The sequence below is a fragment of the Seriola aureovittata genome, chromosome 13, assembly GCF_021018895.1.
Source record: "Seriola aureovittata isolate HTS-2021-v1 ecotype China chromosome 13, ASM2101889v1, whole genome shotgun sequence".
NCBI classification, from domain to species: Eukaryota; Metazoa; Chordata; class Actinopteri; order Carangiformes; family Carangidae; genus Seriola; species Seriola aureovittata.
The window spans coordinates 9,515,627-9,543,625 of NC_079376.1; the positions used below are offsets into that span (position 1 = coordinate 9,515,627).

A 27,999-nucleotide genomic window follows, 5' to 3' on the forward strand; every position below is an offset into this window, starting at 1 on the left:
TTTCATAAAGGTGTATCAGTGACGTACCTCGTAAGTGACTGTCAGAAAGTTTGGCTTTGAGTTGCTCTAGCTCCAAAGCATGACGAGTCTTCATCTCCTGCAGCTCTTCATAGTAATGGTCTGTGAGGTCTGAGCGCACCTAATGCACAATAACAACATAAAATCAAGTAAATTAGAGAGTAAGGTACCGTGTTCCAACAACCTCTCACATTAGCTTCTTATACGGTTTTCACAGAGACATTAAAGGTTGAAGGACTGAGTCTGTGTCTGACCTGAATCACCTCTTCCTTAAATGAAAGAGCCAAGGAGGATCGTAGGTTGGCAAGCTCCACTGAGTGTTTCTCTTCCAACTGAAGGTGCAAACTGTCAAGCAATTCCTGGATGAGACAAAACACAATACCTTAAAATACAGTGTAATGAAGATCCCCAAAGTAATGTGGCTGAAATGTGCAGAAAACTTTACTCCACTACTTTGTGAATCATAAGCTAGAGAGATTAGCTAAAAATTTTATTAAGCAACTTGGACAGTAGCCTAAACGTTTCAAACAACTCTATACCAGACATTTATCTGGCAACAGCCCATCTTTAAAATGTCTTGTGCTATTAATTTGCTCACATATATGTGCACCTTTACCTTGTGTTGTTCAAGATTGAGGCTGGTACCAGAAATAACATCTTTTTCCTCTTCAGCTTCATCTTGAAAAATGGAACTGATAGAGAGACCAAAGGCACCAGTGTTATTCACAGAACTTTATGCAAGATTTCAATACAAGTAACTAGTCCTGATATAGGCCGAGAGGCATACCTGTCATTTGTGGTTTTAAGCACAGATTCCTCCAAAGCACCTTCTACCAGTCTTAGCTGAAGCAGAGCAATTTCCTCTCTGTGGCTCTCCTCTGTCACGCGCAACCGCTGCTCAAAGTACCTGAAGGAGGATGAAGGTAACGCATGTGTAATTTGGCTTGGGTCAGTAAAAGGAAAATAAATAGGAAAATTGACAGATAGCTGACAATCCTGTAAACTGTGGCCAATACATGGCATGCTGTGCAAACCACATCTGTGATAAAGAGTTTGAATCTGTTTCTATTCCAAACATCACATTTCAAACATTAGCTAATGTACACTAAAGACTTCAGTAAGAATAAATGCATAAAAGACTGTGTGTGCTCACATACCTCCTCAGGCTTTCCAGCTCAGCCTCATTCTGCTCTTTGATTCCTCGTTTTTGTTCATTAAACTCTGTCTTCAGGCGTTCGATGTCATCAACACGAGACGAGCGAGCGAGCAGCTGCTCCTTCAGCTCTGTGAGATAATAAGTTAGCAAAAGACAGAACAGAAGAACACAGTAGATGGTCATACACAAACACAACTGATGTTTGAGAGTAAAGTTGTTCAAGTTTCCTCTTCCTCTGCATCATCACATCAAAGACAGCCATTGTTAATTACTAACATGTTTTAGACACTTTGTACTTGGTAAGTTTTGAATAACTTAAGTGTATTAAAGTAACTACAGTAGATGAAAATAAAGTATTAGTTAATCTCACCTCCCAACTCTTGTCGACTAGCCCTCATGCTCTCCAGTTGGGTCCACAGCTGACCTACTTCCTGTTCTGAGCTCTGTTTCAGCAAAGTCTTCTCCTCCTGTAAGCGCACAACCTGTTTGACAGAGAAAAAACACCATTCTAAAAATAACAACAAACGATGTGTGTTTCCTATTGTTTTTATAGACTAGTACTAGCTAAATTAGTGTAATGTCTATAACATATATATATAAAATAATACAAAAACATTCATAGAAATTGTGAAGATCCTTTTATTAATGCAGGGGTCTGTGACCTGAAATGAGAAATAAATGACAACCTGACTAAATGTTCATGTGTTCCAGTGAACTGACCTCTTGCTGCAGTTGCTTCTCCTTCTCCTCTAGGTGTAGTACTTTCTGCTCTTTCTCCTGCAGCACTGCCTTATGACTAGAAACCAACTCCTCCAGGGAACCTGATCAGCATTCACAACACCAGAAGCACAGGATTCACAATTTAAAAAAATTAGAACATAAAATACAAACTATTCAAAATTTAATTGACCATAATCTTGCAAATCTTTAATATTTGTTTACAAAAATGAGATATTCTCAAAAAAATCATACCTCCCCCATTAGCCCGTTAGCATGATTACATATACAAATATATAATTTATGTATAATATAAAGATTTAAATAAAACTATTTGCAGTTTTCATTATTAAAATTGTGAGTTTAGAGGATTCTGCAGCCTTAATGGAAGAATGCAACTCACAAGCAGCAGCATCTCTGTCAGCCCAGGCTTGTTTCAGCTCCTCCTCTAGTTTTTGGTTCTCCTCCTTACTGGAGGTCTGGAGTTCCTCCAGCCTGGCCTGTGACTCTCGCAGCTCTGACTGGGTCTGTGACAGAGCTGCCTGGGCTTCAGATAGAGCTTTGTTGATCTGGGTGAGGGAGGCCTGGGTGCTGGCGAGTTCTGTCTGGGTGGCAGAGAGGCTGTCCTGGGTCTCTGAGAGAGATGTGTGGAGATTTGACCGGGTGCTCTCAGCCTCCTTCTCCCACTGTAACTTTAGAGCCTAAAAAAAAAAAAAAAAAAAAAAAAAAAAAAAAAAACAGAAAAGAGAGCTTGATAATCTGAAATATCAATTTCAATAGAACTAAAAGACTGGTAAAATATGCAAAAGAAATTGTACAATTATTATAAAAATTTTATCGATTAAAATAACAAAACTGTTTTTTAATAAGTTTTACCTGTATCTCTTTGGTCTGTGTTTCCTCCATGCTCGCTCTCTCCTGAGCAACACGAATCTCCCACTGCTGCTTCAACTCATCTGAACAAAGACACAGACAAAGAGTTCATTTCGAAAAGAATTTGAAGGTTATAAATGTTAATCACAGAACAAGCTTCTAAAGAATAAGGGTGACTCACCTACATCCATAATAGTGCACATGTTGAGTGCACCCAAAGGCAAACATGAAAAAGAACACTGACACAACAACTGAAAAGCACTGCAGTCTGGACTCACCCATGTCTCGTTGGTGCAGCTCACGCAGTCTTTCCAGCTGCTCCTGGTTTACCTGGGAGTGCTCCAGCTGGGACATGTGGACGTTGGTCAAACTCAGACGCAGGGCTTCAAGCTCGAGGGTCTTTTGGGCGTAAAGGAAATGAAAGCATAATGTGTGGTTTGTGTCAGAGCTTTTCCTCAGTGTAACAGTGATTGCATGTTGGGGGGAAATGAAGGTTATACATTACATTTAGATTTTAATCTTACACCATTTTCTTCCATAGCTATTGATAACTTGTGCAAATAAGATTAATAGGAATAAGATTAAATTTCAAAATCTTTCAAAAGTGCCAAAATACCAGTATTAATGACTCCTAAAACCATAAAACTTCACTATGAAATGGTTATGTAAGGGAGGAAAAAAATCTAAGGAGACAGCTATAAGTGTTATTGCGCTGCATGCTGTGGCTGAAGATGTTCCACTGTGCTCGTGTGTATATATAGTATACCTGTGACTGCTGCAGTTCAGCCTGGTGGGCAGCCTCCATGCTCTCTCTCAGCTCCAGGGACAGCTCTGTCTTCAATTGACTAAGCTCCTCAGTGTGTTTGACAGTCAGCTCGGACACCATCCGCTCATGCTCACGTTCAGTCACCTGGGGGGAAGGAACAGGATGAGAGATAAAAATGGTACAAGCATGCAAAAGGATAAGTAACTTAAAATGAATAAGTCTAAATACTCCTGGGAAAGCATTTCAAAAAGAACACAAAAGTGAAACCTCCCGTATCTGATACCTGTTTGATTAAGCTGATTTGTCTCTTTTGTTCTTCCTCCATACTGGCCTGCCGCTTCAGCAGCTCCATCTCCACGTGGGTGTTCAAGTCAGAGATCTATGCAAATAAACATATCAAGGAAATGAGGAAACTTTATGTATTTTAATGATGAATGTTGAAAAGTACTTCAACTGAATCTGTACCTATTTCAGGTTGGTGTGGCAGCTCATAGTTTAAAAAAAAAAGCATAAAAAAAGCAGCAAAAACAGATCACTTTTTGTTAAGTTCTGTTAACTTTAACAGAATATGGTCAATATGAGTTTCAGCAACACTAAATACAGTATATATATGCACTGTTCTAGGTTATAGATATTAATATATAATACATGCAAATATATAAGCAATGGGAGGCAAGAGTAAATATAGGTCCTTGGAGTTAAATAAATACAAATATTTATATTTAACTTCTTAGAGATGGACACTATCATAGATCTTTAAAAACTGACGGTCTGTAAAATTTGTGCACGTTGTAAATCCCACCTCTTGTTTATGTTTCTCCATCAGGTCATTTATCTCCTGTTGGTGAGATGTCTTGAGCCTCTCTCCAACCTCCACCACAGCTAGGACCTGCTTCTCCAGGAGAGCCTTAACCTCCTCTTCCCTCTCCCTCCTCTGATCCTCCATGAGATGCCTCACATCAAGGAGCTCCTTCTCCTTCTCCTGCCTCTCTTCCTCCCATTTCTCCTTCTCTTCAGCCAACTGTAACAATCATTTTGTACATCATCTTAATCTTTGGACAGTAGTAATTCAAACAGATTTGCTTGCTGGAATCTGTGCAAAATAAATCAGCTGCACATCATCCTGTCTCACCTCAACATCCTTGGCTTTTAGCAAGTTCTCAAACTGTTCAAGTTCCTCCTCTAAGACTTGTTCTGTTATTTTAATCCTCTCATCCATCTCCTCTTCTTTTCTCTTGTGCTCCTCCTTCTCATGAACTGCCTGGGCCTGAGCCTCCTCCAGGTTGGCCAAGTTTTGTCTCAGGCAGAAGATCTGAGTTTCCAGTTCATTCCTCTCTTTCTCTGCACTGTCCAGACTGGCATGGCTCTTCTCCAGCTCTTTCTGCAGTCTCTCCACCTCTGTTTGGACAATCAGAACCTGTGCATGTGTAGCTTCAAGCTCCTTTAATGTTTCAGCCAGCTCGATGGTGCTTTGACTTAATAAGGCAGCTTTAAGCTTTGTTTTTGTCTCCTCTAGCTCTGACATGAGATGGTCACAATGGGCCTAGTGACAGAAAGAAAGGGACATTCTTTTAGCTTTCTGTACATTATATTCATTTTTCTTGCCTCCTCCCTTTGAAGCCTTTTAGCACAAACATATTAATGCTGCTATATAATACTATATCCATCCATCCAAATCAAGATAGGTTAAAAAAAAAACTGCATGCTGTGACTGGCATGTTTATATTCTTATTAAGCTGTTAACACAAACACATTTATTATACTGGTATACCTGTAGTGTTTGCAGCTGGTTGTCATCGCTGAGCTCTGGGCTCTGTCTCGCAGAGTCTTCACTCTGCTTCATCTCCTGCCGAGATGATACGAGCAGCTCCTGCTGTTTTTGATGAGACGGGAGTGCAGCTTCCTTCTCCTGCTCATTCTCAAGCTCCCCTGCCAGTTTATCTCCCTCCTCTGATAGAAAGTTATCAGGGACGAGCAGGAGAGTTCCAGTAGCCTCATCGCCCATCAACATTACTGCATTCTCATTTTCTCTTTCTTCCATTAAGGCACTCAGCTTGTTCTTCAGATTGTCTTGTTCATGGGCTTTCAAGTTCATCTCGTCCTCAACATGTCTCCGTTTCTCCTTTTCCTCTTCAAGTTCCCAGAGAGCTTGTCTGAGCTCCTCTGTTACTTGAGCCCACCTGAATACAGGATATACTTTATTTATCCAAATGTTTATTTGGTACTTGTATATTTAATGTAGTACCAACATGAGGTTATTATTTAAATAACTGAACAATCTCCTTCTCCAGAAACATCCCTGAATGTTTCTTTTGCAAGTAATAGCGCAGAGAAATAATACATGTATAATACAATAAAACATACACTGATCTGGAAATCATCAACTAAATCACCACATGCCCTAATCAAATTCCTTACCTGCTCCTGGCCTCCTCCAGCTCTTCTGCACTCCTCAAGACTTCCTCCCTTAATACATTCAAGTCCCTGTCCTTGAGAGCCAGCTCCTCATGGAGCTCCCCACACTGCTGATTAAGCAGCTCCTTCTCCAGATCTGTCTCCTCAAACTGCTGCTCGGACAGTTTACTCATATCCAGATCTTCAGAAGTGGAGTTGTGAAGCCACTGAGACAGAGACTGAGGATTGGAATTATCATGGAGGTTGTCGTTTTCGTCGAGGTGGCGGTTTGAAATTGACAACAGAGGCTCATCTCCCAGCACTTCGCTGTTCAGCTCAAAACTATGAAGAGAGGCACAGATAAATTAGGGGATTTAACTAGGCTAGAAAACAAACTCAAGTGATGAAACCTACTGAAATATGAGGCATGCAAGATGAAAATAGATTCTGCAACACACATATAGACCAATTACAATAGAAGTCCTCTAACCTGTGGTCTGCAGAGATGTCCAGCTGACTGCAGTGTTCAAAGCTTTCATTGACTAATGAAGACCGAGAGTGTGCAAGAGGAGCTGAAGACAAGTATCTCTCCATCATAATGTCCCCAGGTATTGATACATTCATACTGTCCTGATCAGGTCCACTTTCCAGATTGGCCTCATCTAAACAAATACTTTCATCGCAGCTAACACCAGCTTTTGCTTTGTTCTGCCAATTCTTAGAAGCTTTGAGTCCCATAAACTCCTCCTCCCTAAACATCAGTTCTTTCTCTCTTTCCTCCAACACCTGCCTGACTCTCTCCACTTCCTCCCTATGCTCCTCTTTGAGCCTCTTCATCTCCTCTTCCTGTGTCTGTCTTTCCTCCTCAAGTCTCTTGAGACGAAGGGCAGATGTGGCCACCTCTTCATTAAATCTCCTCTCTGCATCTTCTTGCTCATGAAGCCTTTTCCTCAGCTCAAGCACTTCTCTGTTTAGTTTCTCCTTCTCCTCTTTGTACTGCTGCATCTCAAGGCACTGGGTCTGGAGGTCTTGCAGCTGTGCCTCCCTTTCTTTTCGTTCCTCTTCGTTTCTTTTCTTCTCCTTCTCCAGTAAAGAAAGCACATGTTGGTGTTTCTCCATCTCCTCCGCTAGTTCAGCACTTAAGCGTTGGCTGTTCTTCCTTTCTTCTTCCAGCTCAGCCCTCAGTTTGTGCAGAACACCGTAAGTCTGAGTGTCACCGTCAGTGCTGATGACTTCAACACTTGAATGAAAGGCAGGTCCTCCACTTCCTGATCCCTCTGATGGTGCCTCCTTATAACTGAGGTCTGCATCTTGGGAGCAGTGGCCATGCTGAGGTTGCTGTTGATGAGTGTTAAGGCCTTCAGCTCCTGACTGACTTTTGATGCGTAGAAAATCTGCACTGGTCTGTGTAAAAGACAATTCAGACAATATCCAGTTTCAGTTGTTGTGCATATGAATTGTGAAGTGCATGTTTTTAGGCACCAATTATCCTGATATCCTTCCACAGATTTAGCTTTCAGTGGCACTAACCTGTTGGAGCTGTCTCTGTAGCGCCTGAATCTGTCCAGCAAGTGACTGTGCCTCCAGCTGCACCTGGTCTCTGCTGGCCAAGGCCTCCTGCAGGTTGGAGCTGAGCTTGGCAATTATCTCATTACGCTTCTCCACAGCCTCCTGTAACTGCTGTAAGTATAAATTATGGGTAAATTTTATATCCATACACAATCATACATACACACACCTTCCTAGGTGAAGTGCAGCACACTTTGAATATGTAAAGCAATTCAAACCTTTAAGCAGTCCTAAGATGAAATGATGAAAAATAGGCCAATTAAAACAAATTCTTTCCTGTGTTGCCAGCCAGAAAGCACTGAACCACCAACTACTTGAACATACAAACCAATGCCAATTAGAATAGAAAATAGGGCCAACTTCCTAACTGAAATAAAATATAAATAAAACATCACTTTAAGGCTTTTAAAACTGACTGCAATATGCTAAACACTTTGTGACACTATAGTCAATCCTATTTAAGGCCATTTTACAACCTGAGGACAGCCTGTTTAACCTTATTCCTCTACACACTGACATTCATATTATAGATGAAATATGCTGCACATTCAGATCAGTGCAGCCAAGCAGCCATGCAGAAGAGGAGACAGTTACATTCCCCATGGCCTGATGATGACACAGAAATACACAAACCGTCTTCAATCATACCTGCAGCAATACAAGACTTACATTGTCTTGGCAGGTTAACAAAGCATGAAAATAAATCAATCCGTGTGTCCAAACACATCTAAACACACTACAAAATGGTATGTAAACAGGAATACTGATTTATAAAATCAGTTTAAGGGACCAGTTTCCACCGTGTGAATTTAGAGCCTAGGATTTTAATGCTAAGTATGCATTCATCACATCAAACTCATCTTCCCTTTTGCTAGTCTTGTTTAGTTGTACACAAGCTCAGTTCAGTCTTTAACAGCAACTCCAAAATAAAACCAGTAAGCGACTTAGAGGACATACAATTTCTAAATGAATCCAAACAAAATAAAATAAAAAAAAACAGTGTTTAAGTCAGTTGCTTTAACATGCACTATGAAAAATGACATTTTATCCTAAAAATGCAGTAGAGTTTGATATCCTATGTAAATGTTAAATCACCAACTGTGTATACCTTGAGTTGCTCTTTGCCAGTAAGTGCAAGTAGCTCCTCGTCTCTCAACTCTTCCACAGGGGACGGGCATTGCTCCAGGATGGTGGGCTGATCCTTCTGTCTCTGGTTCTGCTGAACCTCTGATTTTTCTGGCTTTTGGGGTTCCTGAAGAATTAAGTTAATGTAAATATGTTAAATAAGTGTGATATAAACTACCTTGCCTGATACTAATGCAAAAAAAGTCAATGTAGTCCATGTGCTACAAATATGCACTTACAGCATCTGATTTTGTGGGTGAACTTTCCCTTTAAAAAGGCAGTAAACAGTGCCACAGTTAATCCTGGCCAGGTTGCTATGACAACATGCCCTACAGGCAACATGATGGTTAGTGACCCATTTCTCTAATGTATGTTTATCGAACAGGGGGCACGGACCACTTGTTCGCACATACAGTGAGCAAACAAAATTAGACAAATTCTGGAGATCAGGTGGTGTGACCCATGAATAAACCCGGGTGAAGTCATGCAGTCAAGCAATTGTGTGACAAATCTATCTGGCTGTTTAAATTAAACCTACAGTTTTATGGTCCACACAAATCAGATTTCTTCAGTGTCCTCCACAAACTCCATTATTGATGTACTGATAATCTCTATATTGTGTGAAGTACCTCATGGTTGGTCTTGCTGTTCAACTCTGTGTCACTGGCTGATGGAGGTGCTGGTTCTACGTGACGGTCTTGCGTTGAGCTGTCATTCTGCGTGACAGTCTGGCCCTTCCTCTTCTGCGTCTTTTTCGGCGCCCCCGCACTGACGCTTTTCGCCCGTTTCTGTCTGAAGCTAGCAAGCTGCGCAGGAAGGACAGCGAGAGGTAGATGGATACATAGGTCAGAACCACTGAGCACCACCACACTATCAGCATGGTGAAACTCAGCGGTCAAAGGTGAGAAAGAACTACAGTCCAGATGTATGTCCTCATTTGAAAAAAGAAAGAGTATTCAAAACATCATTCGGAAATCATTAAGCAAAATATAAATACGCATATAAGTAGTTGATAGTCCCCATTGTAGAAATTAAAAAAAGATTGGAAGCCCTTATTTTGATGAGTCAGAGTTGTGCAGCAAAAAAGACAGTGCCCAAAGAAACAAGAAGAAATCCCAAACTCATACCCAAAATAGAGTACACCATAACCCGACAAGTTCAAAATGAGGTGATGACACTAAATATGCTCAGATCTCCAGATAGCAATTCCAAGCCCATGAGAAATACAGATTTTACAGACACATATTGGACAACCTCTCGGCAGACCAGAAACAGAACAAGGTTAAAGAAATGAAAAAGAAATCCATCTCAGTCACTTCGTATTTTTCAGCTTGTAGGAAAATCAAAATCAGAGCAAAGAAGACAGGTATACTGGAGCTTTTTGTAGCAACACAGAGTCTTCTCTGAAGTCATGAAAGGACAAAAATATCAAGAGTTTAAGCCTGTGAAGTTCATTCACAGTGAAAAACATCATCCCCAATCAAGCCAGGATATTGAGCTTGAATTCCAGAGAGACCGATTTGGTACAAATCCACCTCAGGCTGTTTCTCTTTGCAACACACTCCTCCTCTTTTTACCGCTGTCTCTCTCTCTCAGCCTGTCTCCCTCTTCTTTAAGCAGCTTAAATCAGATTACAGCAGTTCACATTGTGACAGAGACCCTCATCAAGCCCTCCATCAATAACTGACAGTCAGTCAGCGGCTCCCTTTCTTGCTGGTGCTCAGACCTTTCAATTCTTCCTCATCATGTCAGCTGCTCTACTGTCCAGTTGTAGATCTTAGTCTGTAGGCAACAGCACATTTTATCCTAAAACCCACTGCCACAGCCAACGTACAGAGCAGAGGGCTCCACAAACTCTGGAGAGTGGATGGCATGTGTCTAGGCTAAGGGAAGAGGGTGGAGACTGGGAGATGTACTCACATGGAGAGGAGGAGACAGAGCTCTGTGTGTGGCAAGCAGCATCAGAGTGTGCATGCTCAATTCAATTTGAGATTACATGTCCTCAGGAGAGCTACTTGTTGCTTTGTGTGATGAGTCACATACATGTGCATGCAAACGTTGTGTGTGCATGTGCACCAGTATTTGTTCTATTGACATGTTACATGCCTGGTCATAAAACCACATCTAAGGTTTTACTTTGTACTCCCATTTAGCGCCGTGCAATGCATCCACCACCATACCACCTTCCTAATTTGACTCCTGAAACCAGGTTAAAGCTTTTTCTTTTTAAACTCATTCCCTCAGCTCCACCACAATTAAATCTTTTCCCAATTCACGTCATTCATCTGCTCTCTTACTCACCTAAAACCCCACCCTTTGTGTCTTTCCATCACCCTATTCACCACCTCCGCCTGCCACAACGCACATCACATCTTCAAAAGACACATCAGCGAGATGAACTCTGTTTAGCCCAAGGCTGTTTCTGCACCACTGAAAGTCTGACTAACCAGCAGGCTGGATCTTACTGTGGTCAGATGTCACTGAACTGAATACTGCTATTGTGTTCTCAACAATGTCAGTACTAAGACAGGGTGAGGCCATGCTGCTGTGTCTAATGGGAACAGATTCTTTCTTTACATTTGTGCTTGTCTGTATGCAAGTTTTATACATATATATGCTATGCTTTCATTGAGGCAGAGAAATCAGAGCTTTTCATGCGCCAAATACAGTAAAGGCAAGTGACAGCACTGCATTACCATGGCAACACCATTCATGCAAGATGCAAGAGCAACATATCTAACCTTACTAAATCTCATGAGCTCACTGCACCACCTGATGGCCGCAAACCAGCATGACAGAGTATGCAAGGTGTGCAGCTACTGTATATTAGACAGTCAAATTATGAAGGCAATGCAGATTTACTTTCAGGTTTAGAAAATTGAAAATCTGTATTGTGCATCATTCTTTATCATAGTGCAGAAAAGCATAAGGAAGCCCTGATTGCCCAGTCAAGAGAAAGAAAAACAAGAAGAGTGAATTCACAATGTCCACAAACCAATAATCCCATAAACAAAGTCCAATGTCCCCGCCAGTCACCAATTTCTATACTTACCGACTGGTTTCGTGGCATGTTGGAGGATTTCTGTCATAAGGAATATCAGTGGTTCAGTTGCGTTGTTCTATTAGCATCATGCAATATAGTAATTTATCATCTTTACTACCAGCCACTATGGCAGGGATGATATGATATTGACTTGGTGAGTCTGTGTGCGTGTGTATGTGTGTCATCTTGACATATTGTGGTCATGGACACATCTACTGTAGCCGGAACTGTCAAAGAGGTGATTTTGAGCAATAATGTCACAACTGTGCAAGATGCAGTCACAAAACTTTACTTATTTACTCATGCAATAATGTAATAATAAGTACTGAGTATTCATTGCTTAGAACGTCAACATGTTGACAGGCATCATTACTGGTGTGATCCCATCACGAGATGGTCTATCTCTTTGGAAGGTGACCTAGTTTTGAACCTAGATTTTAGACAACGTGGCCTGGTTATCCATAGAGAGTAATTCTTGGTCATTGATTCATTACTAATATGGTCTTCCATTGAAGTAAAACAGCTGCTTGCTTTTTTCCCCAATTTTGGCAGCACCACAGTAATACATTTCACAGAATGGTGAAAAAATACCATTTGGAATACTCTACTTCTACTATACTATCTCTTGGCTCTCAGACAGCTGTAGAGAGCTAAAAGGAGTGTAACTAGAATAAAATATAATAAAAGAATCTAACTACTAACATTAGGAATCTAAATAAGTAATTTTATTGTTTTCAAGGCTTGGGACAGAGCTATACCCATGTTAAACTTAATGACCTCTTATACTGGGAACATTTTATAACTATAATATGTTTCTGGATGTTGGCAAAAGTTACAATGGCTGCTGAAATTGTGATTGTATATAGCGATACACAAAGCTTATGATGCTGAAATGCAACAATGGACAGTTCTGTATGGAAGTTACTCTAACCATGTGCCAAAATATTATTTTAAAAAACAACAAAAACAGGGGCTGCACCTGCTCTTTGGCAATATCTTAAATGTTTTTAAAGTATTCATTTTACAGGTTAGAAATAATCTCCCTCGACTCTGTAAGTGCCTCATTCTATCCGTGCTGGACTCGAAGTGTATGTGAAGTGATTCAGTTCATTAGCCGATTATCTACTCCATAAATGTTATTGTTATCTTTAGCTATGTGCAAGCTCTGCTAATGTTCAACCCGCCACATGTGCGCGGCAAATGAGTAAAGTTGCGAGTACCCGAAATTTAACGGATAATTGGAATCCAAGCAACGATCAAATAAAACAAACGTAATAAAATGTGGAGGTGGGTGTAGTTAGCTGTGGACAAACGCAGTGCTATGACAAAAGAGTTAGCTAACTGCTAGCATTCCGTATTAGCGTGCGTTAAATGTTGGCAACAAACCTTAGCTCTCCCTGCTTCTAGTTTCCTCTGACGTTCATCTTCGTCCATCTCTTGGTTTAAACAAAGGCATTAAAAGTTTAGGACAGATGTCCTAATTCAATTGAAAAGCACAACGACTAGCATAAGTTAGCTAAAACAAAATATTTCAGCTATCGTAGACACAACTGTCAACAGATAATATTCAATATGGCCGCCAAGACATTTCAACTCCGCCCTTATCGAGTTTCCTTGAATGAACGGACGAATGAAATCATTTCAGTCCACGTCTTTAGCCAATGGTGTTTGCCTCGGTTAAACGTATTCCTGCAGCACCAATAAACCACCTTGTAGTAGCCAATGTTGGATTGACGGCTGTTGTAGCCAATCAGTGCAGGCGAATACAAAACATGCCTCTGTTCATTTCTGTTTTGAAAGTGAATGCCCAGTCCCTCACTTGCTGCGGAGTTTCTATGGCAATAGAGCAACGTACGGCACTGTACAAAAGGGGCGGATGCTTTCAAAAATAATGCCATGAATAGTTTTTATTTATTAATTTACTTTATATTAAGTGCAGTAAACAGAAAAAAACTAACTCCTAACTCATCCATTGCCATTTACAACAGTTCTAGTACAAGGTGCATCTGAATACAGTTTTTAACGTAGGCTACTTGGCAGGTAGTTTGTTCCAAACATCTTGGAGAACCTGCCACAGTTCTCTTCTATGAATTTAGGCTGTCTCTGTGTCTTCTGTCTCTTCATGTGATCCCAGACTGACTCCATGATGTTGAGATCAGGGCTCTTTGGGGACCATACCATCTGTTGCAGGACTTTTTGTTCCTCTTGACCCTGAAGATATTTCTTTATGACTCTGGCTGTATGTCTGGGGTTGATGTCATGCAGCAGAATGAATTTGGGATCTGATGGTATTGGATAAGGATGGATAAGAATCTAAACATCTAAAGTGCCTAAAACACTTTTTATATACACTACTGGAACTAAATGACAAAGTATATAGTAGTATATTTTATAAAAGTGGGTCAAAAGATCACCATTCAGGTTAAATTTCTTCAAACCATAACAATAAGTGTAATCCTGTCATCCTGTAATCATGTTATTTGTAGGTTACCTTTAACGAATACATCTATCTAGATATCTATCTATATTTCTAGATGAAATTGGCACGGAATATATCCAAGCCGGGTAATTCTATTTGTTTCCAGAATAAGTGCATTTTGGGTACTGAGTAATGGTATTTGATGTTGAAAGACTGCCTCCCTCTTCTCTGTCTCAGCATAGAAACCATGCAGGTATGCAAGTCATAGTGGTAAACAGGTGTGCCCCATGGCAACCACTGTGCGGCTTTAGTTTTGACTCAAACACACAGGTGAACACAGTTTGTGTGACTCCAAATGCCAAGATTTCAGGTTAATTAGGTATTAAAAGCATATACATGCACATCTGTATGTTTGTGTCTAGTATTTCAACCAATTATTGGTATATTTAGGATGGCAGCTCCATGGTTGATCAGATGACAAGACTCCAACTCAAACTACTGGAGAAGGTAGGTGAAGTTAGTCTACAGTTTATAGAACGCTGTAGTTTGATCTTCATTTACTTTGGTAATTTTTCCTCTCAAGGACTCTCATGTAAAATAGTTTAGCTAGACCTTTTTTGTCTCCTTTTTTGAAAAAATTACACATCCTAATCTTCAAGTAACATTCTTGACTTACATTCCTAGAGACTGGAAAACAAAAAGCACAATATGGACGACAGAGCAGAGTCTGCAAGTAAGATATCAAAGAAATGTTTGTGATGAAACCATTTAAGCTGTGGATAGTATTACCTTCTCTCAGTCATCTTATCGCCCGAACAGGGACTTGAACCCTGGACCCTCAGATTAAAAGTCTGATGCTCTTCCGACTGAGCTATCCGGGCTCTTTAGCTGAATTAAAGAATGACTTCTCAAGATGTCATGTAGTGATAAACTTAACCTGGCAGTAAACTGATATGATATGGAACTGTATTGACTGAGCAAGTTGAGGTCGTAAACATGAGGGACAGTAAAAAGTTACAGGGTTAGTTTGTGAAAACATGATTTTCTCTGCTCAGGGAGTTATGATGGGCAGATGGATGCACTGCACCGTGCATTAAGGCGAAAGCAGGACCTGCTGCAAAGACTGAGGGTCAGTACAAAATCTTTATCTTCTATACATTTTTATTTAGTCACATATTATTTACCTACTTTAAGAGAGATGAAGACAATAAAAATCAATGCAAGAGAAAAACAGAAGAAATTTCCAAAAAGAGCATTTGACCAGTGTTTTCAGTAAATATTGTTTCACTTGTCACAATGTCAATTTCTGTGTAGGAGCAGCACATGCTAGAAGATCTCAGCAGACCTCACACCTGGGGAGGTCCCCAAAGACACCACCAGTCACAATTTGTTGCTGCCCCTCCACCACTCTCAACCATGGTACCCACCCACATCCACCACCCAGCCCCTGTTCTGCCCTTCCTGCCACCTCCACCACCTCCACGCATTGTTGCACAGACTGTAAGACAATCGACAGTAATCTCAAGAACATCTCCAATCCCACAGATCTGTTACTTTGCTTCTATGTGGCTTGTTGAAAGCATTTAATATTCTTTTCCTATTCCCTTTTTCTATTTTTGTTCATCAATTTCCTTTCATGTTAGATATTTATCACTGACGCTGCAATCCAGATTGACGTGCAATGAGGCCAAGAATAGTGCAAATTAAATATGTAACAGAACTAATCATTTCCCCTTTTTTCATTTCTCTCTTCAGCTACCCCAGCAGCCTGCCACCATCATACAACAGCTGCCACCACAGCAGCCTCTGATTGCTCAGATTCCCCCACCTCACCCATACCCTGCACCACGTTCAGGCAGCATCAAGGAGGGTATGTAACAGCAAATAGATATATATCTTATTTCAGTCTCCCTGTATTCATCCCTGTGTTATTCATGTTATGTGTAATTTGCATGTTAGACATGGTGGAACTGATGCTGATGCAAAATGCCCAGATGCACCAGATTATAATGCACAACATGATGCTGAAAGCCATGCCTCCTATGGTCTTCTCGCCACTCGGGGGGTCCAGTCACTGTTCAACTAATTTTGGACAGGTAAACACACAGACACTCTCTGACACATAGAGTCAAAGCACAAAGTCGCCACTCTTTACAAAACTGTAATCTCTTTCTTGCAACAAAGTCCCAAATTTGTATTTCCAGGACAGTTACCAGGGAAACCCTATTTTTGTAAGGCAAGATGTCAAACCAAGGGGAAGTGCTGTCCATCATCATCATCACTATGGTCCTACCCCTGCAGGACCTCAGCTGCCTCCCATCAGCTACCCTACATGGTTACCAGGCGTGTCATCTGTCCCAGCAGGACAAGCAGGGGGACACCTATCCTCCTTAAACCATGTATCAGCACCTATTACACTTCCACCTCTCAACGTGTAAGCATCCTTAACAGCACCTGTATACTTAAGTTCTTATATGGACACACATAGAGGATTATATATATATATATATACACACATGCTAACAAACACATTTGATGTTTGTGTGTTTATGTCTTTACTGGACTCAGATTTCTCTCTGAAAGTCCCCTGTTGTCTCTTAATTTAAATGCATAAAAGTTTTTGGAGAAGCCCTGGCTGCACAACACTGGTCATGACAATAACTCCAGCCTAAAAAGTACAAAAAAATTCAGACACACACATTGCACATCTACAAATGGTTGGATCTAATGTAAAAGTTACTATTATCCTTGAGATTTTTCAAAATGTTCATATGAATGACAAATAATAATCCAGTGGATGTACACTACTGCTCATCATACTTAAACTTTATTTTTTATGTTTGTAAGTGGTCAATTCTTTTGTAAAACACATCCACTTGAAGTAGGCTAGGCAAAACCGTAGCTAAAGTTAGCTAGCTATCCTGAGCTATCCCCATCGGTAAATTCTGTTTGCAGTAGCTACATGAATACCATTAACTTTTTACATTTTCTTGGTATTTAGAATTATATTTTGAGAGACATTTATTTATATAATTTGTGATAAAGGTGATGATTCAATTATAAACGTAAACCTTGACTAACACCTTCCAATCCGATACATTATAACTTAGCCAAAACATTTACAAGTGTAGTAGTTAACGCTAGTCTAAATGAACCATCGCTGATATATATCGTTAGGTCATGTATAACTGTTCCACTAGCTTGTCAAATCAGTAGATCCCGACTTTGAAGAGTTTTGACACAGTTATAACAAAGAGACAGAAGACAGTTGATTCAAAAGAACAGTTAGAGATGTGACAAAAAAGAGAAAAACATTATCGCCCGAACAGGGACTTGAACCCTGGACCCTCAGATTAAAAGTCTGATGCTCTACCGACTGAGCTATCCGGGCTCTGAGAAGAACACAGTACGACACAGATTAAGAATATAACATGATCACGATTCATTTTTCTGGTTCATAACCGTTGACAACAAACATTACGTAGCTAGCAAAATTACCAAGATAGCCGTATACTAAGGGGATAAGTTGTTAACAGCTAACGGTTTAGCTGCTAACAGCTAACGGCTTAGCTGCTAAAGGCTTAGCTGCTAACAGCTAACGGCTTAGCTGCTAACAGCTAACAAGTTAGCCGTTAGTCCTTGGCAACATCTCCGTCAAGACATATTTAGACGGAAAATGTAACGTAACGCTAAAGCGACTTTGTGGTACAATGGTAGTCGATCAGTCAGTCATTAGCCAAATATTAATTAGGGGGTTCATCATCATTAAGCCTCTCAACATTTGCTAGTTGTTTTTTCAGTCTTCAGATATGAACTAATCGGAAGGTCGTTGGTTCGATCCCCGGTTCCTCCAGTCCACATATTGACTGTACCGAACCCCAAAATGTCCCCGATGTATCATCAGTGTGTGAGTGTGTGTGATAGAGAAAAATCGCGTTATGCATAGAACTACGCTGAATAAATGTGTGAGTGAATGGGTGTATGTGACTTGCAGTGTAAAGCGCTTTAAGTGGTTGATAAGAGAAGAAAAGTTATATTAGTGCAGTCCATTTACCATTTGTCTTTAATGGATGAAATTACAGCTGTACAAAATGGTATTTTACAGGATTTATAAAACAACAAACAAAAAACAACAGTAATCACCTTTAATCTAACTTTACCACACTGGATCACTGCATCCTAGACCATATTATCAGTTCAGCAGTGTGACACAGCTTTTTATCCTGATCAAAATGCACAACAGAAAACACAACCTTGATTTACAACTGTCAATCATCATGGCACATCCCTTTTGATAAATAAAATAATTAAAAAATATATATATGAAAACATACAAACAATCCAAGATAAGTGACACCCTCTCCATCAACAAATTTTTAAAGTGCATAATTCTTTTAAAGAATTGCGGATTAATGATAGAGGAACAGAGGAAAATCATGCTGTGGTTAGGCAGGACATGGAGGATGGTCAGTATTTTTGCTGTGGGGTGATATAGTTACAACTCTTCAGAAGATGAGTGGATGACAGTCATGCACTTGTGATTGGGGGCTTCTTGTATGGCACAGAAGTCAATATTACATGCTTAACAGCCTTATTTGTCTGCCGCACCTTTTAGCTAGTCTGTTGTAAAATAATGAATGGTAAACAGTAAAAACCTAAAAACCTCAGATTAAAATGTGTTTGCATTCAACATCTCTGATTATATAAAATACCCTACAACTGTGTTAAAGTGATGTATTCAGTATTCTGTATGGCTGCAGGCTACTTGACCTGATAACATTTATGTACATAGTGCATGTGTGCATGCACAATACCAGGCTTCTTTGTACAATCTATCTTTAAAATTAGCATCTATCTGTGCAAACAGAGCCAAACTTCAGGAAAAGTTTCAGAACATTTTAGGAAATTCACTTGAACTTTGAAATTTAATGAATCCAGAATGAAATTTAAAAAAAAAAAAAAAAAACTCTAAGGAGTAAAATATGTAATTGAAAAATATCAACTGAATTTTATACTGTTTGAGGCCTTAATATTTTTTGCGAAGAGGCAGAATACAAGCTGAAACAGAGCACAGAGCACGATGCACAGCCTTTTGCTACTGGTACAAGAACAGATATACACAATGAAAGTCTGTATGTAACCAACATTTTGAATGTTGTTATTGTTATAGAGACACAATACATTCTTCAGATTTCACTTCTCACACCATCTGATTGTGAAAAGAGCACAGTTTGGACTATTGTGATCATAGTTTGTTCAATTTGTTCTGTATTTTTCTATGGCAGCAGTGCTGAGTGTTCACAATTTATGTTACATCGCAGCAACACATGCACTTTCATTTTGTAATCCTTAGACATTATAAAAAAGTGTAGTGTAATCTGACGGTACCAATGACTATTGGAAAGAACTTGATCCTTTAGGTCCTCTTCTGATACACAAGTTCAGAGATTTACCCTGTTTGCCTGTTAAGGCATGTAGGAAGTCATTTAGTAAGTCATGGTTCTCATAAATCAATCTAAACTTGTCCAGATGGTTTTACTACTTGCGTATTTGTAGGGATCATGGTACATTTCCATCTTCATCTGTGTCTGATCAGATGGCCAATCCTGGAGAAAGGTTTGGTCAAGGGTGAGGGTGTGTGTTTGTTGTGGTTATCTATGGAAGGTAGGGTGCTGATACTTAGTCACATGACTTGATTATGTAACCTAAAAAGAAATAAAAAAAACATCTGTTTAGTTGCAGTGAACACAAGCAGATTAACAACACCATCCCAGTCACACACAAACTGCAATCACCTTGTGTATGTGAGGAGGCATTTCGTCCTCTGAGCTCTCCTCTGGTAGCGGCTCGTGCTGTCGTGGTGCTGCCTGGTCCTCCTCTGCCCAGCCTCCCATGGGCACACGGGCAGACCTCACTACCTTCCACCCTGCACCAAAACAGTCTGGAAAACAGACAGTGTGGTTGAAAGGTGTCAGCAATTAGCACTGATCTCTATAGCACCAGCACAGCTGTGTTCTCAGTTGGTTTACAAATAATGAAATGCTCTGAAAGCTCTATAGATCTTCTACTGAGCCAAACTCAGCCACTCACTTTTACACCAGGATTGAGAATGATTTGTACACTACATCAATATTTCTTGTCCTAAACACACATCTCTTTCTAATATATACGTCATCACAAAATAAAGTATCAATCTATCTATACAAATTTTCTACCAATGTGTTTTCATTCATAGAAATAATGGTGCTGCAAGTTGTGAAAAACCTCTGTGACAGAATCAGAAAAGTAAGAATTTAGTGCAATAATCTTCCAAAGTAATAAGAGATAGGTAATGTTAAAAATATTATATTAGATAATACGTATATGAAAAGAACCGTAGGCTGAAATTATTCTGATGCTGTCCAAAGGATCATTAAATAACCATTCATTCAAATGTATGTGATGTGAAAAATGGAGACATAACCACAATGTGGATACCTGTGGTAGGTCCACTATGGCGCCGATGGCTGCTGCCCTGTGATGATGCCCCCTGATGGCCCACGATGGCACTGCTGTTTGCTGAAGCTGAAGTGGGAATGGCACTAGGACTGGGAACTGTGGTGGGGAAAGTATGTGAGCGGGGGAAATTTCTAGAATGAGGATTGGGATGGCTCCTCACTTCATCAGGGATACTATCACTGCTTTCATCACTCTCCTGCCTGTGCCAGGTGTGACGAGACACCTCGCCACGAGACTGCTGTTTATGAAGCTACAAGACAAAAAAATATAGATACAGTTGAAGGTATTACACGTGGGGCCCAAGATGGAGAAGATCTGTAAGATTTTCATCATGACAAGGCCACAGCTCGCATGTGTGCATATACACACTTACCTCATGCATGTAAAGTGCATGGATGCTCATCTCAGTGGAGGCGTACTCCGATAGGACCAAACTCGTGAGTTGACCCTCCCATGCACTGCTGCCCGAGCTCACAGTTCGGGCATCAGTCCTACAGGAGGAGAGAGCAAGAATGTGGAGAAAATGAGGACAGAAAGAGAAAGGCATGGGGATACAAAGTAAAATGGTAGCGAAAGACAGTATCTCAGTGAATATTTAGTGTTGGACAGAAAGATGTGGCCTGAAAAGGAATTGAGTTGAGGCATATTTCAGAAGGAGTATTTTCTTACCCAGAGCCTGCCATTGCCTTGCTCATGGCTGAAGTGTGGCCAGCAGTCCTGTGAGCTGCACTCAAACTACCTCTCAGGTGCAGACTGCTGCTGATTGGGGAAAGGGAGCGCAAGGCAGATGCTCCATCACTTATGCCAGCTGCTGCGTGATTGGTCAAAGAGCCGTCCCTGCCAAAATGAACAGAGGCCAGTGTAGAGGGACCTGCCAAGAGGTTTGCAATGAGGCTCCTTGGCTATGAGAGAAAGACAGCGAGAAGCAGAAAAAGGATAAGAGAAAAAAAGAGTAAATCCAATTTTACTTCTTAAGATGATAGGAAATTTAACTTAAAACCACTGTGATACTTAGCATGACTTAGCATGGCTTATCTCCATACCTCAGACTCTGACAGTGAGAGTGGATGTGTGTCCGTAGGAGCCCCCGTGGCCTCTCTGTGAACTCTTTCTTTCAACTGGCTGATGAAGTGTGTTGTCTCTTGCGGAGGTTGCCACTGAGGGTTGGTAATGGCAAAGTGCATTAGAGATAACTCCGTCTTTCCATCCTCTGCCTGTTGGTAGATAGACGCCTCTGTCTTGCCCGCCGACATCCACTAAGAGATGGAGGAAAGAGTAAAATCAGAGACACACAACACTCTCTATCTAAGCACTTTAAATGCGTGTCTACAGGTGTGGCTTCATGTGTGTATGGCTTCACTTATTGCAGCAGTCCCTCACCGCAGGGTGTCCATGCTGCCTGATGTCCATCTGGGCAAAGGAGCAGGTGTCTCCCACCCCAACCACCTCCACTGTGAAGTTCCTGAAGAAATCAATGATCTCCAGAGACTTTCTCCTCAGACAGAAGATGAGGATGATTGGAGTCACTACTGGACTTAGCAACTCCTCTAAAATAAACACCTGGGCACAAACAGATGGGGAAACATTAATGTTAGAGTCAGATAACAGACAAGGATTGAGCCAACTCGTACCTAAAAATTTAAATGTGCTTTTTAAAAATGACATAATCCTTTTGGTTGCTTTAAGATTAAAGATTTAAAAGTGCCACCAGCTGAGGAAATCTGGGAGTGGAGAGTTAATCTCTTCCCCTTACAAGTACCAACAAGGTGCTTCGCAACACGGCACTAAAACCCCATTTCTTCAGTGCATCTATTTCATAGCCGGCAGCAGAAACCTGTGGTTTTTACTGGTCTGCTTTAAGATATAAATGCAAATAACAGTGCGAGAGTAAAGCGTGTCATTAGACAAAATAATCTTAATAATAGTAATATTAATTACACCTCACATTTTCATGCTGCAAGTATTTGTACTCACTGCTTTGTACTGGAAGAGCTGGGAGAACTGGTCCCGGGTCTCATATCTATGTGCATTACCCTGCCAATGGTCAGGCATGTAGTGGATATGAGCCAGGATAACCCGCAACAGCTGCTCAGGACAAAACACCATGTGTTTATCAGGAATAAATGACCTGAGGAGAGAGAGATGATGATGGTGGAAAAGAACTTTATTTTGAAGGATATTGGATAATAACGGTCCGTCACTGTCCTCACAAAAGTACAAAATAGAATTGGACAGGTAGAACTCAGTTTGTGGTAATGTTCCCCAATACTTGACGATTTCAATTCAGAGCTAACACAGATTTCAAAGAGTCAGCAGCTACTTAGGGAAGGAAACCCTCTTATACTCATCAGTTATACAGCAGAGTAAGCTGCATTAAAGAGATTACAACTCTGGGTAGCTTTAAAAGCGCAATAAAAAAAATGGCTGGTGGATAACATACCGACTTTCCAGTTGAAGGTTTGTGTCTTTTATTCATGTTGGATATTTGCACCTGATGTTTGCAATTTAATGTCTGTTTTATAATGATGAAGTTAATACATTAGCAGAGAGGAGTGGGGAACTAGTTATATATTTTAGTGACTGAACAACTCACTGACAAGCTGCTACAGGCTGTAGTACTTTCTCCTCCCTCCTCTGCTTTCCCAATCCAATGGACCATAATGGAAATAAGCCTTTGGGCATTGTTGTGTATCCTGACTAATCATTAAATGATCTGAATGATCATCTGTATGTTCATAAAATGCTTTGGTTAAATAAAATCATTAAATCAATTATGTGCATTTAGATAGATGAGAGCAGCCGACAGATTGACTAGGTAACACTAATCCATACCTGCAGACTGTGATACACACTCCCAGCAGTGTGATTGATGAGAGAACATGTTCCACTGCAAGAACGTCTTCATCATAGATGGTCAGGGCGATGAGAACGGCCAGGAGGGACCCAGCAAAAAACGCTACATTTTTGGCAACCACTGTCAGCAGTGGTGAAAGGAAACAGTTCATATACTTGGATGCAGCCTGAATGAAATGGGAAAAAAAGAGAATGAAGAGGAAGAGAAAAAGGGGAAGAGGAAACACTTAATCAATTCCATAAGTAATGAGAAGCACAAATATAAACACTAAAAGCATGGTATGTATTCAAAAATATTTATTTTAATGTTATGTGATTTTCTACACTGCCATGTACAGACGCATTCTTTGCATTTATTTAAAGAAAAATAACAATTCAGTGTTATAAAATTTTGCAGTTGTAAACCTGGAGGACAAGCAACTTCAGAGCATCAACTGTTTGCAGAGGGTGAGCTAGTCCACTGACCTTGTAGCCTTTGCTGAGACGTGACATGAGCTCGTGGTCCAGCTCATTGAAGTGACGCAGGTAGCAGCGACCGTAGAGAGACCAGCATCTCGCTCCCAGAGAACCAGGCTCTCGCTTGATCACCTAGATACACACAAACACACAACAAACTATTATCTACAGTACTAAATGAAAGAGGAAATTGATTAGAGTTTGTATCTGCTCTTCTGGAGCAATTACCTCAGTGTAACTAAAGAAGGCATAGAGGATCTGCCACACCAGAATGACCGGACACAGCAGCAGATTGGCAATGCCAATCCACAGGATACGAGACGCTAGCCTGTCAGCCAGCTCAAGCCTGTTGCCTCCTCTCTTATACTCTGTTTTTAGGCTCCACTCATTCTCAAATAGAGAGCCTACAGAGAAACAATAAAAAAAACAAAAACAAAAAAACAAAACAAAAAAACAAAACAAAACAAAAAAACAAGAGAGATAAAAAATAAGACTTCTTTGTAATTCTAAACCTTGTCAAAGCCTGCAAACAGACCCATGACTTCACCTAAACAAGACACCGTAGAAATGCAGATACATATTGTACGCATATATTGAATCACAGTGAACATACACACACCTGGCCCCCAAAAGAAGATGAGCTCAAAGTTGTACTTGAGACCCCGGGTGTAGAACACACACTCCCCAAGTACAGGAAGTCGAAATCGCACAGGAAGGAGTGATTTATTCACCATAGCGACCTAGAAAAGCGGAGGAAGACAGCTTTAGTTTGGTTTCAGGTCACACAACTGTGTCATTATGTTTGCAAGTAGCTTTAAACATGAGCGTGTGGGTAGTGTTAAACATGAATAGTTTTGCACCACACAGTGTTATTAACATTTCATCACAAATGAACACACCATGTAGTTTTTAAAGCGGAGAATGCGGTGGTAAATATCAAGCTCTGTAAGTTCCTTTTTGTGTATGCAGATCTGGTGTTCCTTCTGGATCTCCACTATCCTGGCCTGAACCTCCTGCCATGTTGCATAGGGGAGCTCTGACTGAGAAGAAAAAGCACAGTGAAGGCTGTCTCAATTTTTAACATTCTAGGAGACTGTATTTCTAATGTCAACAGAACAAATCATGTGACGTTAGTTTGTCTGTCTCACCATGGTCATCTTGAGGGCGTTGATATAGAAAGATCGGATCTCCCAATAGCAGCAGACGTTGTAGATAAATTTGACCAGCCGATGTAGCCAAAACACCCCAGAGATTATCAGCACAAAGATCACAAATGCATTGTCTTGGATACTATGGGAGAAAATATTTACTTTTATCATTCAATCATTTCCCAATACACAAGACTAAAAATAACAGTCCCATCTGATGATTTACATCACACTGTACTGTCGAAATTCTACATGAATGTTAAAGCAGTGCTCTTTCTTTACAGGTGTGTCACTGGATTCTTGTATCCTAAAAAAGCAACCACTTGACCTATCCTCAGCTACACCACATTTGCAATGTAAATAACACTTGTAGATTTTATGCAAAAAGGTACATATCATTAAGGACAATTATTATAAACTATGTCATACCCACCGGGCACTGCAGACATTCACTGGGAGGAAGGCATCCGGCAAGGTGACTTTAGATGAATCAGTGTGATTTACAAACTTGTTGGCAAAGAGGATGTCATAATCTACACAGTTAGCTAGGAACACTGTGAAGCCAACCACAAATAGCAACTGACTGCATGGAAAAACAAAGAGGGGAAAGAGAAAGACGAAGCGAGGAAAGACAGGGAGAAAATACACATATAAGACACCTTAAACTCCTATACGGATACTACTTTGCATGAAAAACATAATTTATGATGGGCAGGATACGTACACCAGCTCAAAGATCTCTCCCAGCAGCATACAGGTGAATCCATTCTTCTGATGCAGATTATAGACGTATTGAATGTTAAGGACTAATATGGATAAAAATGTTATTTGTGTTGAGATCATTCACAGTGCCAAATTTAAGAAAGCACAATTCACAGAACATAACAAACAACAAATATATGCCAAAAACATATAAAAGGATATTCTCTGGAAAAACAGGTCCAGGTTTTCTATGTGGTGCCATTGGGCTGCAAAAGATGCATTGCAAATTAGTAATGGCGTTCTTGTGAAGTATCACTGTCTGTGTAAAAGAGAAGAATGTGATTCTGAAGTCCATGATCTGTTTGTGATCTTTGTGTGTATGTGTGTGTCATACATTTGGCTCCTTCAGGCACATGCATCAGCAGGTTCTCCTCTCCAGGGGGAGAGTCGCTGTAGGACGCCTCCAGACGCTGGTACTCTGTGTCAAAGTGCGCCATACTGACAGAGGCTTCAGTCTCACCAAGTAGCCAAACCCACTGCTACAGACTGGAGAACAGAGAAAAGCAGAGGGAGATGAGGGTAAGGCAAGAGTGTGGAAGATATGAAGACAAATAGTCAACATTGATGGAGAGGAGAAGGGGAAATGAGGAGCCATATAATCATCACCAACTCATTTTTGCGATTACACAGTCTAAATTATGAAAAATGTGTGGTTCGGCCTACAGCCCCTATTGAGGCCTTACCATCAACATTATCCTTGATCTTTAAAGGCAACATTCCTTGTGACACTAAGAGTATAACTCATTATTGATTTTTGCATTATTTAATATTGATCCCTCAAGAAAAATTCTATTTTATCTGATCCTTTTGAGAGATCAGAGGTCAGGATCATTGAAAGCGCAGACAGCCTACAGCTGGATACTTGCTGACACAGGAGATTCAAAACTAGACATCCAGTTTAAAGGGCACTTTCCTTATACAATACTGAAGCCTCTACATGATGTACAAGCTTCAGATGGGACTAAATAATGAACGAATTGTAACGAATGGCCTGGGAAAGGTTCAGCGATTATGTGAAATGTAAAGGGTGTGTACTGAGAATACCATATGAAACTTATGGTAAATCCCCTGTATGTTGCATTTGCCGTTGTCAGTTAAACAAAGTAACTAATCAGCTGAAACCAAAACCAACCAAATGGGTCATTGACAAACGATATGTCTACTTAATTAAAGTTGTGACAGCAAAATTATTATAAACAATGTCATATCCACCTGGCACTGCAGGTCTCAAAGCCTTCAGACAGATAATAATAATGACAGGAGGTCCCAAAGAGACTCCTCAGATTAATTGCTTATTGCCTTGATATCATAATTACATGCTATGAAGTATAACACATATAGTGCAGTATTGACAAAACAATGGCACCTGGCAGGAATGAAGTACAAAGAAAATTACTTAAAAAAAGGCAAAATGTTCCTCAAGATGGCACCATATTTACTGTGCATATAAGTTTAGATTTATAAAAGAAAAGTAATAACAAGATTTTGTGGTGTAAGGACAGAACTCTTCATGTGACATGTAGTTGGGAGGAGATACCAAAGGTGCTGGTGACATTTAACTAATGCTATATACTGATACACCTCTGAAAGCAAAAATATTGTACATGTTATGTCAGTTAAAGAAATATCCTTACCTCCATTGCAGTGCAGTACGTCCTTTCCAGCTCTGGTGGTTACTCAACATTCCCAGCTGAAAAAAAACAGGAAGGCAGATTTCCTTTAAGCTGTCGTTTAAAGTCTAATCTAGGACCACAACAGACTGCAAGACGTATGCCTTGTTTCTCCTCGGAGGCAATTTACAGTGCAGCACAAGGTTGAGTTCACACAAAATGTCAGAAATAGCTGACTTTTGATGATTGAAATGGTAATAAGCAGTGACACAGGAGAACTGGTTCAGGTGTTGTTGTTATCGTGTTTTGACAGCACAGGCCTGCCCCTCTCTCTCTCTACAAAAATGTCACCTCCCAAACGCCACATGGAGTTACTTTACCCTTTCGTTTCCCCTGCCTCCGATGCGTCAGATTAAAACCTTGATCGAAATCCCGGGGATTTTATCTGATAACCGTCTTGTTTTCGTTTTCTCTTCGTTCCCTCTCGAACTCAGATACAAGCCAGTTTCATTTTCGAAACAGCTAGCAGTGTCGTTTACCACAGCTGAGTGGCAAGGACGCTAACCAATCAGAAGACGAGCTCTCCAGCAGT

General features: G+C 40.5%; 3 protein-coding genes and 2 non-coding genes across 9 annotated transcripts in view; 1 reads left to right on the forward strand and 4 right to left on the reverse strand.

Moving 5' to 3' along the window:
• Window positions 1–13,207, reverse strand: part of pcnt (pericentrin) — a 35,237-nt gene extending 22,030 nt beyond the window's left edge. For 2 of the 4 annotated variants that reach the window (XM_056392844.1, XM_056392843.1), the window contains exons 1-22: window positions 13,048–13,207; window positions 11,671–11,700; window positions 9,248–9,424; window positions 8,602–8,745; window positions 7,455–7,604; window positions 6,415–7,328; window positions 5,949–6,266; window positions 5,302–5,710; window positions 4,663–5,073; window positions 4,333–4,551; window positions 3,814–3,909; window positions 3,531–3,674; window positions 3,043–3,163; window positions 2,768–2,847; window positions 2,295–2,592; window positions 1,895–1,995; window positions 1,545–1,656; window positions 1,176–1,302; window positions 806–925; window positions 635–710; window positions 273–377; window positions 28–139 (exon numbers count right to left, since the gene is read on the reverse strand). In XM_056392844.1, the coding sequence (XP_056248819.1) occupies window positions 28–139; window positions 273–377; window positions 635–710; window positions 806–925; window positions 1,176–1,302; window positions 1,545–1,656; window positions 1,895–1,995; window positions 2,295–2,592; window positions 2,768–2,847; window positions 3,043–3,163; window positions 3,531–3,674; window positions 3,814–3,909; window positions 4,333–4,551; window positions 4,663–5,073; window positions 5,302–5,710; window positions 5,949–6,266; window positions 6,415–7,328; window positions 7,455–7,604; window positions 8,602–8,745; window positions 9,248–9,424; window positions 11,671–11,700; window positions 13,048–13,095 (4,312 nt within the window). In that variant the 5' untranslated portion in view covers window positions 13,096–13,207. The remainder of the gene's footprint in view (window positions 1–27; window positions 140–272; window positions 378–634; window positions 711–805; window positions 926–1,175; window positions 1,303–1,544; window positions 1,657–1,894; window positions 1,996–2,294; window positions 2,593–2,767; window positions 2,848–3,042; window positions 3,164–3,530; window positions 3,675–3,813; window positions 3,910–4,332; window positions 4,552–4,662; window positions 5,074–5,301; window positions 5,711–5,948; window positions 6,267–6,414; window positions 7,329–7,454; window positions 7,605–8,601; window positions 8,746–9,247; window positions 9,425–11,670; window positions 11,701–13,047) is intronic. The other 2 variants (XM_056392846.1, XM_056392845.1) reach the window with 1 other exon arrangement.
• Window positions 13,208–14,327: 1,120 nt separating this feature from the next.
• zgc:112416 (uncharacterized protein LOC550509 homolog) lies at window positions 14,328–16,474 on the forward strand. Its single transcript, XM_056393888.1, has 8 exons — window positions 14,328–14,333; window positions 14,531–14,587; window positions 14,765–14,813; window positions 15,136–15,209; window positions 15,395–15,580; window positions 15,836–15,950; window positions 16,040–16,176; window positions 16,382–16,474. The coding sequence occupies exons 1-8, from the start codon at window positions 14,328–14,330 to the stop codon at window positions 16,472–16,474; spliced, it is 717 nt and encodes a 238-aa protein (XP_056249863.1).
• Window positions 14,889–14,961, reverse strand: trnak-uuu (transfer RNA lysine (anticodon UUU)). The gene has a single exon. It is a non-coding gene; the product is annotated as a tRNA-Lys (tRNA).
• A 924-nt stretch (window positions 16,475–17,398) lies between the features above and the next one.
• On the reverse strand, window positions 17,399–17,471 carry trnak-uuu (transfer RNA lysine (anticodon UUU)). Its single transcript has one exon. It is a non-coding gene; the product is annotated as a tRNA-Lys (tRNA).
• Window positions 17,472–18,125: 654 nt separating this feature from the next.
• Window positions 18,126–27,935, reverse strand: atg9a (ATG9 autophagy related 9 homolog A (S. cerevisiae)). 2 transcript variants are annotated; one of them, XM_056394060.1, is made up of 20 exons: window positions 27,788–27,935; window positions 27,432–27,487; window positions 26,132–26,283; window positions 25,960–26,003; window positions 25,760–25,824; window positions 25,469–25,618; window positions 25,036–25,177; window positions 24,787–24,927; window positions 24,507–24,627; window positions 24,116–24,291; window positions 23,897–24,019; window positions 23,411–23,598; window positions 22,553–22,706; window positions 21,959–22,138; window positions 21,622–21,834; window positions 21,248–21,480; window positions 20,952–21,069; window positions 20,558–20,828; window positions 19,876–20,021; window positions 18,126–19,785 (listed from the first exon to the last, which is right to left on the reverse strand). In XM_056394060.1, the coding sequence occupies exons 3-20, from the start codon at window positions 26,232–26,234 to the stop codon at window positions 19,777–19,779; spliced, it is 2,577 nt and encodes an 858-aa protein (XP_056250035.1). In that variant the 5' UTR covers window positions 26,235–26,283; window positions 27,432–27,487; window positions 27,788–27,935; the 3' UTR covers window positions 18,126–19,776. The 2 variants fall into 2 exon arrangements, with proteins under 2 accessions (XP_056250035.1, XP_056250036.1); XM_056394061.1 differs by lacking the exon at window positions 25,469–25,618.
• Window positions 27,936–27,999: the final 64 nt, after the last annotated feature.